General features: G+C 44.6%; 1 protein-coding gene across 1 annotated transcript in view; it reads left to right on the top strand.

Moving 5' to 3' along the window:
* Nucleotides 1-15,380, top strand: part of LOC145335827 (solute carrier family 26 member 6-like) — a 121,125-nt gene extending 105,745 nt beyond the window's left edge. Inside the window, 6 exon segments of the mRNA XM_080181556.1 lie at nucleotides 1,614-1,730; nucleotides 3,099-3,329; nucleotides 6,268-6,322; nucleotides 8,154-8,293; nucleotides 10,034-10,093; nucleotides 14,406-15,380. Coding sequence (XP_080037682.1) covers nucleotides 1,614-1,730; nucleotides 3,099-3,329; nucleotides 6,268-6,322; nucleotides 8,154-8,293; nucleotides 10,034-10,093; nucleotides 14,406-14,426 — 624 coding nt within the window. The 3' untranslated portion in view covers nucleotides 14,427-15,380.
* Nucleotides 15,381-15,745: the final 365 nt, after the last annotated feature.

The following is a 15,745-nucleotide window of genomic DNA, read 5'->3' as shown; positions in this document are numbered from 1 at the left end:
CATCGAATGCACCCCTTCACTACCTGCCGCTAGGAAACCTGCAGCGGGAGGTCTGCCACTGGTGGGACAGTAGATCCTGCTGATGGAATGAAGGTGATCTCTGGGATCATGATTTTCAAAGCCTGCCCGCCTCATATCCCATCCCTGTGACCCTTTAAAAATCCAGATCCTGAATTCAAATCTCACCACGGCAGCTGGAATGAAAGAAAGGCTATCATCGGTAATGGAGACCATGTACCTACCAGAGTGTCATTAACAACCCATCTCATCCTATAATGTTCTTTAGGCAAAAAATGTGCTAATGATTCCCTGGGCTATGTGACTCCAGATTCAAAGAAATGTGGTTGACTGCCTCTGAAATCGCTTAGCTACCTTTTAGTTGTATTATTCAAGAAGGCAGCGGTTTAAGAGCAAGTAAAGATGGGCAAAAATGCTGGCTTTACCAGCAATACAAGCGTCCTTTGAATGAAAATTTTACAGTCTGCATGCATATTATTTAATCTGGACTATGGATGCCACAAATTAGAAATTAGAAAAATTTGCATGGTTCAGACATGAGTTAATGACTCGAGCCACACCATCCTCTTACTGAGCAAATGAGTTAATTTAATCCCCTTAATGTGGTGTTTGTTATTTTAATTTGTAACAACTTTACAAAAAATGAACTTCAAAGTGCTTTCAGCGGTCACCTTGTTCATTATTGGAAACGTTTCCAAGTTAAGAAAAATAGCTGGGGAATTAATTACAGTTACAAAAGGTGGAATTTTCCCAACCAGTGCCAGTGGGTTTGATGGCGGGCATTGGGGGAGAATATGATGGTAGGTCCAGGAATCAGTGACATACCAAAGTGAATTTGGTGTCCTTATCTGAGGAAGGATGTCCTTGCTATAGAGGGAGTACAGCGAAGGTTTACCAGGCTGATTCCTGGAATGGCCGGTCTGTGATATGAGGAGAGACTAAATCAGTTAGGATTATATTCAGTGGAGTTTAGAAGAATGAGAGGGGATCTCATAGAAACTTATAAAACTTTAACAGGGGTTGATAGGGTAGATTCAGAAGAATGTCCCCAATTGTGGCCGTTGTCCAGAACTACGGGTCATAGCTTGAGGATAAGGAGTAAACCTTTTAGGATTGAGATGAGGAGAAATTTCTTCACCCAGAGGGTGGTGAATGTGTAGGATTCACTACCACAGAAAGCAGTTGAGGCCAAAACGTTGTCTGATTTCAAGAAGAAATTAGATATATCTCTTGGGGCTAAAAGGATCAAGGGGTTCTGGGGGGAAGGCAGGATCAGGATATTGAATTCGATCATCAGCCATGATCAAAATGAATGGTGGGGCAGGCACAAAGGGGCAGAATGGCTTACTCCTGCTTCTAGTTTCTGTGCGTCTAATTTATAGAGACAGTGTGTATTGCCTGAAATTTCTGATGGTAGGTGGCCACCTCACAAACTGCACCAACAGCGTGTCCAGAGATTATATTAAGAAAAAGATCTGTGCAGCAGGTTAACAATTTCTTCTGTAAATACCATACTTGCTAACTTTAACAGGTTACGGTCTGTGTTAACATCCCTTGTCAACAATGTAACTTTTTTTCCAACGATTTGCCTGCAGTCTGGTGTTAATATCGGCAAGTTAATTCTGAAAAAAAAGAAAAGAATCACAAAACTCAAGCAACAGCTGAAAAAACAGGAGAAGCGAGACAAGAAAAAAGCCAAGAAAGAGCAAAAGGTAAAGATATTCCGGGGACAAACAGATGCTTCTCTCAATTCCTCTGCGCTGCTTTTCAGATTGATTTTCTTTAAATAATGTTTAATTATCTTCTCTGCAGTGCTCCATTCTTAAATACCCATGAGAAACATACACATTTTTATTATTGTGTTCTTCATAGGTAAGATTGGTTTGTGACTGCCTCCACCCAAACTAAGAAATCACATTCACTGTTCCTCAAATGGGAACATTGCTATTATAGATCCAAAGATGTTTACTAAGCAGCTGGTAGAATCTTCTTAGAATCTTACAGCACAGGAGAAAGTGATACAGCCAATCAGTACGCCTTGTTGTCCAACAAGGGGCATACACGCGGTGGGTCGTGCGAGAGCTGCTCTTGGACGTTGCTTCGAGAGTTGCCTAGTGCTTCATGTCATTAGTGTACGCTTAACCTGGACCACCTGACGGGCAACATGACAGCTCAGTGACTATCACTGTTTGCTGTGCAGATACATGGATTTGAGCCAGTGTCTGCGGGAGTTTGCACATTCTCCCCGTGGGTTTTCTCCGGGTGCTCCGGTTTCCTCCCACACCCCAAAAACGTATCCGAAAGACCACCCCCCCGCCCCAAAAAAAATGTGCTCTTAGGCTGATTGGTGTAACAAATTGTCCCTAAATTAGTCTTCCCTCAATCTTCCCCAATAGGCGTAGACAAAGGTCATAGGTAGAGGAGGGCACTCATAATGTTAGTAAGTAATTCAGGCAATGATCCATTGTCATGGCATTAATTAGAAAGACTAATGATTCTATTGAATGAAGTCAGGTTTATTTTGTTTATTTTTTTTTTTGTTCAGCTTGTTTAGTGACACAATGGTTAGCACTGCTGCCTCACAGCACCAGGGACCCAGGTTCAATTCCGGCCTAGGGTCACTGTCTGTGTGGAGTTTGCACATTCTCCCTGTGCCTGCATGGGTTTCCCCCGGATGCTCCAGTTTTGTCCCACAGTCCAAAGATGTGCGGGTTAGGTTGATTGGCCACGCTAAATTGACCCTAATGTCAGAGGGATTAGCGGGGTAAATGTGTGGGATTACGGGAGTGGGGCCTGGATGGGATTGTGGTTGGTGCAGACTTGATGGGCCAAATGGTCTCCTCCTGCACTGTAGGGGTTCTATGATTCTATTCGAAAGATTAAAGACAAATTTGGTCATCACAAGGCAGAAAGGGTCTGTGGTTTGTGTGTATGTGGATGCAATGAAATGATCAGATATGCTGAAGCTCTTTTATCTTCCTATCACCATGTGTTATTATCCCTTTGGAATAGTGAATGTTCTATTATATGCTGCATGTTATTACAATGGTGGTAAATCCAAACAAATCTAATCTCTCTAGATGCAAAAAGGCTTGGAATCAGGAACAGATGGCCCAGCCGTCGTCATCGAGAACGTCGGCAATGACAGCTTAGAAATGGCTTCAGGCCCTGAGTCGTCACCTAAAGTCAACAAGCCAGAGGAGCTCAGTCTGGAGTCCCTTGGTCTTCAAAAACCAGATATTCACTCCCTCATTCTTGACTTTAGCCCGGTCAACTTCGTGGATAGCGTCTGCATCAAAATCTTGAGAAATGTAAGGCGGGCCTTGGCTTCATCCTATTTTGATTTTTATTGTTATCTTTGTGCTCATCAAAGTAAGAGGTGTCGGAAGGAATTATATTCTTCTTCACTCTTGCTGCCAATCGCTTCACCAAGCACTCATGCCCAGTGTAGCAAGATAAATATAGTCTAAATTTTCTACCACAGAGAAGCTAACCCCTACAGGTTAACTTCCTTTACTTTGTCTCAGTAATGTGCTTCCACCTTGTCTCACAATAGAACACCCTACTGCAACACAGTGACATTTAATTTTCTGCTCCAAGTGTCTTTGACAATATTAAAAATTAAGGTCAGATATGGTGCTGTAGAACTGAACCCAGTAGAAATTGGATTCAAGGAAATGCCACAAGTTTAGTTCATGTTAGGTGAGCACAGCTGTCGGACTGAGGAAACTTCCGTCACTGGGCCAGGTATAAACCTAAGTCTCCAATGTAACCCATGGTACTGAACACTTCCTGTCAGCATTTAGACCGTGTTGAAAGTCATCCCCACCAAGTATGTCTCACTCTGATAAGACTGACAATGGAGCAATCGGCTGCCTGGTACAGTGTCTGAATTGGCCACAAGTCAAACAAAGGGAGACTGAGAGGAGGTCAGGTGCTTTTCCAGAGGTAGGCTGGTGGACATTACACGCTGAATCATTAACTTCTTGTGTTGTTGAGCCATGTTCAAATCAGTTTGGACCTGCAATCCCCACATTCAGTCCCTGCTTGTCATGTCAAACAGCTTCTTCGCTGCTGCTTCCAGACTTTTGAATGGACCTACCTCGCATTAAGCTAATCTTTCCCTACACCCTAGCTATGACTGTAACACTCCATTCTGCACTCTCTTCTTTCCTTCTCTATGAATAGTATGCTTTTTCTGTATAGTGCATTGTTTCTGTAAGAAACAATACTTTTCACTGAATACTAACGTATGTGATACTAATAAATCAAATCAAATCAAGTGATGGATCAGCTTGTAGTTTCTTGGTGAACTGCAAAGATGCATAGGTTAGGCGGATTGGCCATGCTAAAATGCCCTTAGTGTCAGGGGGAGTAGCTAGGGTAAATGCAGGAGGATATGGGGATAAGGCTTGGGTGGGATTGTGGTCAGTGTAGGCTCGATGGGACAGATGGCCTCCTTCTGCGCTGTAGAGTTGGATGATTCTATGCATGAAGTGATGAACGAGAACCCTAATCTCTCCCATTAGGGTTTCTTTTCCAAAATCCAAGGATTGTAGAAGCTTCATAACACAAGAAAAATAAAGTTGGAGCAGGTCACAATGTAGAATCTGATCTGACAAGATCATTTTATTTTAACTATTGGATTTTGAGGAGAGAACGACTTTGTCAAATAAATTGTTTCTCAGGTAGAGTGAGATAGCTCTTTGGAACAACAAAGAGCTAAGATGACAGGATGTTGACGCGTGTCATGATTGCCCATTGAGTGAGTACAAATCTCACCTGAACTAGTATGGGAGACAATCTGAGACTCCAGTAGAAAGAGCCAAGATTTTTGAAAGATTACATTTATTTATTAGTGTCACAAATAGGCTTACATTAAAACTGCAATGAAGTTACTGTGAAAATCCCCTGGTCGCCATACTTTGGTGCCTGTTCAGACACCCTCAGGTAGAATTTAGCATGGCCAATTCACCTAACCTACACACCTTTGGACTGTGGGAGGAAACCAGAGCACCTGGAGGAAACCCACAGGGAGAACATGCAAACTCCACACAGTGACCCAAGCCAGGAATCAATCCTGGGTCCCTGGCGGTGTGAGAGCAGCAGTGCTAACCACTGTGCCGTCAGGAAAGAATATGAAAATAACTTCTAAAAAGATCTCTCCAGAAAGAAAATTTAATAAAGTACATTGACGAGGGTGCTTGATATCTAGCAGGGTTTTTTCACAGGACATGTCATACATCTGTAGTTGTGCTTCTTCTGTAAGGTGATTTTCAAGTATTAATCTTTTGGGAGCGTGTGCTTTCAACTTGTGAGGCAGACAGGTTGATTAACTGAGATCCCTCAATTCAGATATCTCTGATCCCTTAAATAAACAGAACAATTCCACAGGAATGCAGAACAGAAAGGGGCCTTTGGTTGGATAGAATGTTCACTGGTTCGTCAAAGAGCAATCGAGTTAATCTCACTCCTAGTTCTTTCCTCCTAATCCCTGCAATGATTCTTCTCTTCACTTATCCAATTTCCTTTTGAAAGCTAACTAACAGATCTGTTTCTGGCCTCCTATCAGACAGTGCCATCCAGATCCTAAACACTCATCATGTAATGTAGTTTTCCTGATGTCACCCCTGATTCTACTTTGCCAGTGATCTTAAATTGATGCCATCTGGTTATTGGCGCTTCAGCCATGGAATGAATTCCTCTTTATTTACTCTATCTAAAACCTTCATGATTTTGAGTACCTCTGTGTGGCACAGTGGTTAGCACTGCTGCCTCATAGTACCAGGGACCTGGGTTCAATTCCAGCCTTGGGTAACTATCTATGCGGAGTTTGCACATTCTCCATGGTTCTGCGTGTGTTTCCTCTGGGTGCTCCAATTTTCTCCCACTGTCCAAAGATGTGCAGGTTAGGTGGATTGGCCATGCGGAATTGTCCAAGATGCATAGATTAGAGGGATAAATATGTGGGGCTGTGGGGATAGGACCTGGAAGGGATGCTCTGTCGGAGAGTCAGTGCAAACTCGACGGACCAAATGACCTTCTTCTGCACTGTAGGGATTCTATGATTCTATTAGGAGAGGAGAGAAAAGGGAGAGTGTTCCATCTCCTGTGTGCATGGGGCGGTCTTTTATAACTTTAGCATAACTTCCTGGCCTCTACATTTTGCATCTCTGTTGACAGGATCCTGTATCCTTTACTGAGCAGTTCATAAACCTGTCTTGCAACTTTATTGCTTTTATATTCCAGATTTTCCGGGATTTTAAGGAGATTGAGGTTGATGTGTACCTATCAGGCTGTCACTGTAAGTACAAAATGGATCATTTTAAATGCTTGTTTTTCTAACACGATATTGTGGTCCTATTACTGTGTGACCTACTGCCTATAACATTACAGATAAATGTGATGATAGACAGTATGAATAAATTACCTACCCACACTGCCCGTTTGCATGTTGGCTTAGCTGGCAGGCTGAATGTGGAAAGAAGAGATGGGATAACCTAACTCTCCCATTAGGAAACTGATGAAGTCAGAATGGCGCAATGCCATTTTACAACCTTTCCAATATAACTGCACTGACTTCGCTGGAGAGTAAAATTGAGCAGGTAGTAAAAACAAGTTGCACCCAATCCCATCAGTTTCCCGATAGAACAGAAATTAACTCCACAGATTCCAGGAAAATCCTGGGTTCAATCGCTGCTAAGTTTGTGGATCTCAGCCAGCCAGCACTCGAAGCTGTCACAGTTATTATGGTTTGTAGGAGTTTACCTTTATATTGGCACGTGGGATGACAGGATCGCACCACCATGGACCTGATTTTGTGGAGTCTGTGGGAGGGCATCTAACTAAGAAGTTGCTTGCCACCACAAGTCCAAATCTCTGCAGCATGGGTGGGGGTGCCCAGACTCATGTGTAGCGGGCAGATCCAGAATGTTTTTGTTTGGGGATGCAGATCATATCTAACCTGCTCTCTCTGTAATCTGACCTCCAGCATGAGAGCAGGTTCCTTCTGGGAGAAGGTAGCAAGAATTCCCAATGTGAATTCTTTTCTGTATTCATTGATGGGACATGGGTATCACTGGCTGGCCAGCATTTATTGCCCATCCCTAGTCACCCTTGAGATGAGTGGCTTGCTAAGCCATTTCAGGTCACAGTTGAGAGTCAACCACATTGCTGTGGGTCTGTAGCAACATGTAGGCCAAACAGGGTAAGGACAGCAGATTTCCTTTCCTAAAGGACATCAGTGAACCAAATGGGTTTTTCTGACAATCAACAATGGTTTCATAGTAATCAGTCGATTTCTAATTCCAGGTTTTTTTTATTGAATTCAAGTTCCACCATCTGCCATGATGGGATTCGAACCCGGGTCCCCAGAACATGAGTTTCTGGATTAATAATCTAGCAATAATACCACTAGACCGTCACCTCCCTATTCGATATCCATTCCTGCTCAGGCCAAGCCTCCTTACAAGGATGCCTACTGAGGCCCAAAATAAATGGGGACCCAAGATCCAGTTCTTTGCCGAAGTCCTGCAGAATTGCAACAGAAGTCAACTGAATGCATGAGCAAATTTATAAGATCATAAAATATAGGAGCAGAATTAAGCCATTTGGCCCATTGAGTCTGCCCTGCCATTCAATCATGGCTGATATAATTCTCATCCCCATTCTCCTGCCTTCTCCGCGTAACTTTTGATCCCCTTTTTGATCAAGAATCTTTCTTTCTCTGTCTTAAAGACACTGAATGACCTGGTCTCCACAGCACTCTGTGGCAATGAGTTCCACAGATTCACCACCCTCTGGCAGAAGAAATTCTCCCTCATCTCAGTTTTAAAGGAGATCTGAGGTTGTGCCCTCGAGTTCTAGTCTGTCTCACTAGTGGAAACATCCTCTCCTCGTCTCCTCTATCGAGGCCTCTGTAAGTTTCAATTAGATCCCCACCTCGTCCTTCCAAACTCCAGACTCCTCAAACACTCCTCATATGACAAACATTTCATTCCTGGGATCATTCTTGCGAACCTCCTCTAGACCTCCTCCAAGGCCAATGTCATCGAATTGTATCTATACATATATGCATGTACGTAGACTCATTGCAGGGTCAACAGTTGGTCACATCTGAATTTTAATTCTTTCAGGGGCTATTATTCAACAGTTTGAACAAGGAGGATTCTTTGGAAAAAACATCAGCAAATCCCAACTTTTTACCACTGTGCACGATGCTGTCATGTACTGCATGACGAAAAATAATCCATCCACCGATCAGCCACTCTACATGGTCAGTCACCTTTGTATTTTGTCGCTATGTGGTTCTACTTTTTTGTTCATAAGGGACTCTTTTACCAGGATTTAAATACGTTTATGCTGGATAATCTTGTGTACAATGAACAAACTGTAGGCAAATCTTATAGTGAGAGGGAACCTTGTGTCCTACCCCTCACCACCAACCCCCCCCCCCCCCCACCCCCACCCCCACCCTCACAGAGTATTAAACTAGGGCTGCCAGCAATGAATAAGTATATTCCTGAAGACTTCATCAGATGACTTATACCCAAGCTCTAGATGTTTGTTGGCCAACACATCCATCTTTGTGGTGTACTGCCTTCCCATGTCAATTGGAAAGCAAAAAGACACATTGTGGACAAGTAACACATCAGTTCCACCTCACACCTACCCTCTACAAATACCACCACTATGGTTAAGTATTGATTCAAAAACAGTAAAGGCCTTCGGTCTTCACTGGTAAACTGGTGAAGCGGATTATCTACCCATTGTAGGGTCAGACCGATCTTTAGTTTATTGAAGGGAATGGACAGTAAATCCAGCGCTGAGACAATGGGCAATTTCTCCACGCTGCCAATTACTGTCCTTTTAATGAAATTTAAAATGTACCTCACTAACGTTGCACCCCCATCACAACTACAATGACGGTGCAAAGCAGTTTCCCTCATTAAAGCAATCTCTCTCCAATAGAACATGTGTCTGATCACAAGGCCAGGCTAAAAGATGAGCTGTCCTACCTTCATGGGAGAGGTGCTAAGCCAAAGTCAGTCCATGGGAAGCAATGGTTTAAGAAAGGGTAACCCATGATTCACTCTGTCAGCTTGGTCCAGCTCAGTTCATAGAATTCCTACAGCGCAGAATGAGGCCATTCAGCCCATCACATCTGCACTGACCACAATCCCACCCAACCCATATTCCCATAACCTCACATATTTACCTCTGCTAATCCCCCGACACTAAGATCAATTTAGCACGGCCAATCAACCTAACCCACACATCTTTGGATTGTGGGAGGAAACCGGAGCACCCGGAGGAAACCCATGCAGACACGGGGAGAACGTGCAAACTCCACACAAACAGTGACCCAAGGCTGGAATTGAATAGCAGATGATTTTGGAGTCAAGTCCCACATCAGTGCATAACCCTGCCTGGCTCTTCAGTGCATTGCTGAGGCGATACTGCACTGTTGTGGGGGGGGTGGGGGGGGTACCGTCTTTTAAATGTTCAGGTGTGTTCTTGTCTGGTGGTGGCAGTGGTTTAAATGGATAGGAAAGATCCCATGGAATAGCAAAGAAGAGCAAGGAGTTGTTCAGTGGTCAGATTAATATTCCTCCATCAACCATCATCACCAAGCATAAATTGATTGGTTATTGCTGCTGGATGTGAGGACTTTGTACATTGAAATTGATGTTGTGTTTACCTAACAATCCAGTGACTGTACTTCAAAAGCAATTCATTTGGCTGTGAAGATGACCTGAGAACACGGTTAATCTTTGCATGAATGGAAAAATCGTTCTTTTTCTCTTTCTCTTTATTTAGCCGTCATGTATTCCCAGAAAGTTGGCTCGACAGGGATCTGGCAGAAACCCGGGAGCAGGTTTACTGCTGTTCTGTTGGCCGCGGGATTGGAGGAAGGAGGAAGGAAAATGCTTTTGAAAATCTGCTGCGTTGGAAGGGCTGACAGTGTTCCCAACTCCTGAGATTTTACCATAACAATCTGACCCTTTCTTCACAGAATGGAACCCCTGCACTGCCTCCCTCACACGACCCAGAGGAAGGAGCCACCCCTGCCAGTGTAAGCAACCCTTTTTATCTCATGTTTCCAATGCTAAACGTCAATTAATCTGAACTATATTTAGGAAAGGCAGGCCAAATCATTCCGCACCACCAGATTCTTGGCCAGCACTGCAAAGTTTGCCATGGATACGAAAGAGAAAAACCCGTTTAAATAAAACAGTCCAGATTTTACACTTCAGTGCTGCTGGCGTACGCTGTGAATAAGTCAGAAAGCGTCAGACTCCTGACTTGTTGTCAGGTTGAAGATGATAGGCCGCGTCATGTTGAATCTCCCCATTATCGAGCCGAGATTATCCCAGTTCAAGGTGAACCAGCAGGCCAGCAAAGAAATCCCTGCCATTAACTCTGGTATTTTACATCATCCAAATTGCCTGTTTGCAAAAATAGGAAGAGGCAATAATATTGACCTTTTGACCCCATAGGAGAAGGCGGGGCCCAGGAGCACAAGGGAAATCCGTGAGCCTGTGTCGGGTTTTCGTGATGTGGAGATGCCAGCTTGGACTGGGGTAAACACAGTGAAAAGTCTCACAACACCACGTTAAAGTCCAACAAGTTTATTTAGTAGCAAATGCCACGAGCTTTCGGAATGCTGCTCCCCCACTCACCTGACGAAGGAATAGAACTCCAAAGGCTAATGGCGTTTGCTACCAAATAAACCTGTTGGTCTTTAACCTGGTGTTGTGAGATTTCTTACTTGGGTTTTAATCCCACAGGGTGCACGTAACGTCACTGACAGGCTCCCCACTCAAAGACAGTCTGATCAACAGGCTTGCTTGGCCTATAGTCTGGTGGGGGAACACTGAAGAAAAGGTCATAGGAGCGGCTAGGTCTGATCCCTGAATCAAGGCTGCAGGAGGAGGGAGAGGGTCTGATCTCAGGGGAAGGACCTCCAGTCCCCGGATGGGCTGGTGGTACCCTGTCGCAGTGGGACTGGTCCGATCCAATCCTGAGGTAAGACTGGGGCGGGGTACTTAGAGATTATAGGTCAGAAGGATCAGAGATTCAAACAACACCTTTTTCTCATGCATTCTTGCATTTATCCTGATGATTTGGTGTGATTTCATTTGATTTATTATTGTCACATGTATTGGGATACAGTGAAAAGTATTGTTTTTTTGTGCACTATACAGCCAGGGTGGCACAATGGTTAGCACTGCTGCCTCACAGCACCAGGGACCCCGGTTCAATTCCAGCCTCGGGTCACTGTCTATGTGGAGTTTGCACATTCTCCCTGTGTCAATGTGGATTTCCTCCAAGTGCTCTGGTTTCCACCCACAGTCCAAATACGTGTGGGTTAGGTTGATTGGTCATGCTAAATTGCCCATTAATATCAGGGGGATTGGGCAGGTAAATATACAGGGTCACGGAAATAGGAGAGGCCCTGGGTGGGATTGTTGTCGGTGAAGCCTCGATGGGCTAAATGGCCTCCTTCTGCACTGTATTCTATGAAAACTTACCGATCATAGAGTACGTGGGGGAGAAGGAAAGGAGAGTGTGGGGAATTTAGTGCTACTGTCATAGCTAGAACGTAGAGAAAGATTAACTTAATGCCACGTAAATTAATTTACAAGTCTGATGGCAGCCGGGTGCTAAATCTGTAAAAGATTGAAATAGAATATTATTAGAGAATTTATAAGAGTTAGAGAACAGTTTTAAAAGCATAGAATGAGAATAGAAGGTAGAATCAGAGGGTATACTGGGGACAACTTGTAGGAAGTCACCTCGCTCTGGCGCCATCTCGAATGAAGTGAGTGCAAGATGAAAAGTTTCAGCATCATGTTCAAGCAATATACTTTCAATTATTAGTTATACAAATATTCAATTTGAGGTGGGGGACGTGGTGTGGGGTGGGTGGGGTGGCAGGGTGGAGCTGAGGGCTGATTCATGAACAGCCAAGGTTAATCCATCAAAGTAACTAGCTTTCTAATTGGGTTGAGGATGCACAGGTACATAGCAGGGATGTCAGAGTGGTTCAACTCAGGCGATCACATGATGAAGCCCCCCATGATGAGGAATACACCCAACCAGAGTTGGCAATCCTAAAATACACCAACTAAATCCTTGCCCCCCGGAGGTAAAAAGAAAATGTTCTAAAATAATTTTGAATCTGAGCTAAAATCAAAAGTAACCAAGAAATAAGCAGCACCCAAAGGATCTGGGGGAAGGTCTTTCTTCCTGGATACTGCAGTAAGCTGAGTCTCAACAATGGGGTCATTGACTTCTCTGGAGAGTCCTTAGAAATGTAGCAGATCCCTCAGAACGGTATTCTGCTTACTTTCCCTGCCTATCATTTTAGCATTTTTTTTTGAAATGTTTAAAGTTAATTAGTGTCACAAGTAGGTTTACATTAACACTGCAATGAACTTACTGTGAAAATCCCCTAGGCGCTACACTCTGGCACCTGTTCAGGTACAATGATGGAGAATTTAGCATGGCCAATGCGCCTAGCCAGCACGTCTTTCAGACTGTGGGAGGAAACCAGGGCACCCAGAGGAAACCCACGCAGACACGGGGAGAACATGCAGACTCTGCGCAGACAGTGACCCAAGCCAGGAATCGAACTCAGATCTCGGGTGCTGTGAGGCCACAGTGCTAAGCACTGTGCCACTGTGTCTCCCTTCTACTGTTCTGCTGTGTATCTAGCTTTTGAGAAAGAGTGACTATACTTTGATGATCTGCTTATTTTCCCTCAATAAAGTCCTTACACCGTTTAGTACATGCAATACTGTCACCTACTGGTACCTTTGATAGTAGCACTGATTAATTCAGTATTACCCAATCTTAAGATCAGAATAAATACCTATGTAAATGGTCCACACCTGAAACGATTTCGAAAAAGGACTTGGGGTAAAATGAAACAAAAACAGGAAATGATGGGGAAACTCAACAGATCTGACAGTGTCTGTGGAGAGAGAATAGAGCCAACGTTTTGAGTCTGAATGACCCTTTGTCAGCTTTTTGCCATTATCTATGGGGTGAACTGAATGCTGATGAAACCTCATTTGTCAACCCAGACACTACTTGCCCAATAATCCCCTGGAAAACCTCCTCCCCATGTATTCAAAGCACTGCAGCCTATACATTCTCCTACAGAAGACCCATTCCGGCACAGTGGCACAGTGGTTAGCACTGCTGCCTCACGGCACAAGGGACCCAGATTTGATTCCCAGCTTGGGTCACGGTCCAAGTGGAGTCTGCCTGTTTCTCCGTGCCTGCGTGGGTTTCCTCCGGGTGCTCCGGTTTCCTCCCAAAGTCTCAAAGACGTGCTGGTTAGGTGCACTGGCCGTGCTAAATTCTCCCTCAGTGTACCCGAACAGGCGCCGGAGTGTGGTGACTAAGGGATTTTCCCAGTAACTTCATTGCAGTGTTAATGTAAGCCGACTTGTGACACTAATAAATAAACTTCTAACATTGAAAAAAAATCACCCATGACCCTGCCTTGCTGACATACTTTGGCTCCTGGTTCTTCAAACCTCAAATACTGTTATTTCCTTCAACCCTATAACACTTCCCCACCTCTCCCAACACTCTCTCATTCCTGCACCGCCACCTCCACCCACCCCCTGCCCACCCACAGCACCCCCACCATTGTCTTCTCTCTTTATCAGAATCTAACCTCACCTTTATTCTCCCTTCCCATCAATGGCAATTGTGCCTTTGGCTATTCTCAGGTTACCTCATAGAATATAGAGCCTTTACAGTACAAAAGAGACCATTTGACCCATAGAATCTGCGCTGACAACAATTCCTCCCAGACCTTATCTCTCTAATCCCACAGATGGGATTTTATGGCCTCGCTCATACCAAGAGCATAAAATCCCATCCGAGGTCAACCCATCTTTCCATGCTCTGCCCCTCACCCACTCCGCTTCCCATGGCAGGCGGGATGTTAAAATTCCGACCCACGTATTTACCCTATTAATCCCCTTGACACTAAGGGGCAATTTAGGTGGCCAATTCACCTAGCCTGCACATCCTTGGACTGTGAGAGGAAGCGGGAGCATCTGGTTTCCTCCCACACTCCAAAGATGAGTGGGTTAGTTTGACTGGCCAATGTTAACTTGACCGTAGTGTCAGGGAGATTAATAGGATAAATACATGGGGCTATGGGAATAGGGCCTGGGTGGGCTTGTGGTTGGTACAGACTTGATGGGTTGAATGGCCTCCTCTGCACTGTCGGGTTTCTATGATTCTATTTAATAAATATTATTGGATGCAAAATGTGGCAGCCAATGCAGATCTGGGTATTAAAAGAAAAAAGATGGAAATTAGAAATTACAGGTCGATTTTCTTTTTTTTATCCCTTTTAGGCAGAGGCCACCAACTTTTAATTCTGGACAATGGTGCTGGGATATAAAATCGTTATCACTGCGAAGGAAGTCAGGAAAAAACAACGCATTTAAGAACATTTTTGACCTCTTCTTGTGTCCTGCATTGAAGAACGATGAGGCAAGACATGAAGGAAACTATTAAAAAAACAACTTTCTCAACACAAATATTAACTAATTCCAGCCTGTGTGTAAAACTATGAGGTGTGGAAGTTTCAAACACTTTATCCCTGGCAGTCACGACCGAGAGGATAACGTTCCGTTTCTCCTTCGTTCTTCTACCCACCATTTCATTTCCTTTCCCTTTAAATCTTTCACCCAAATAAAATTGAATTGATTAGTCCTCTAGACAAGGTCTGAAAGAAGGTTCTCTTTCTATCTTTGATTGACCTTTTTCAGTCAGTATCTGTCTCACTCCAGTTCCCTCCCCACTCACACTGGGTAATGTGCTCTGGAGGGGGCAATATGGAAGCGGAGACGGGATTAAGGAGTATGATACTACCCAGTGTCTTTGGAATAAGCTTAAGAAACTATGGAAGGCCACTGTATAAGACAGAGGTCTTCCTGGAGCAGTCACTTTTCTTTGTCTGAGGCTACGATCCCTAAGCTTCCTTACAGCAGGGAAGAGAAACCTGAGGCGAAATTCTCCCAAAAAGGATTAAGTGCCATAATGACAAGAAATCAGGAGCTCTCCGTGCCGGTCTCTCAGGCATACTTCACACCGCACTCCTCCCACACTCAGTCACTTTTTTGGAGAGTTGGGAGTTCCACTCCAGTACTGAGGGGGTCCCAGCTTCAGAACTCTCAGGAGCCATTTCAAAAGGGTGCCCCAACACTCCCCCCATCATGACCTCCAACATGTCTGCTCTTTCATGACCCCTCCCCACCAGATCCCCTCTTCCTGCATAGACTCCTCCCCTGTGCTCTCTGCAGAGCCTTTCCCCTTCAAACCCCCCCCCCCACCCACCTCCCTCGTCATGGCTCCCACTTGGACCCCACCCCCTCGGCATTGTTGCGCCACACTGGTGGTGCCCAACCAGCAGCGCTGGGCTGTCCAGCGGCCACTGCTGGAGTGCCAGGTGGCCACTGTGGAGTGTGCTGAGGGCACTTCCAGGCTGATAATGCCCAATGAGTACCAGCCGACTATGCCCTTCTGAGACCTCTGGCATGACTATGGTGCTAGGTCTCCGCTAGCGGAGACCAGTGGTGATTCTCAATGGTCTCACAATGAGCCCAAAGGCCGGAGAATTCCTTGTGCAGGGATTCAAAGGAACTATGTATATTCAAAAGCTACTTCCTGGGTGCAATCCAGTTTGCGCCAT

Source organism: Carcharhinus amblyrhynchos, chromosome 3 (genome assembly GCF_965287045.1).
Source record: "Carcharhinus amblyrhynchos chromosome 3, sCarAmb.v2.hapA, whole genome shotgun sequence".
In the NCBI taxonomy this organism is placed as follows: Eukaryota; Metazoa; Chordata; class Chondrichthyes; order Carcharhiniformes; family Carcharhinidae; genus Carcharhinus; species Carcharhinus amblyrhynchos.
Note: the sequence above shows the minus strand (reverse complement) of the source record. Positions and strands in the feature narration are given on the sequence as shown.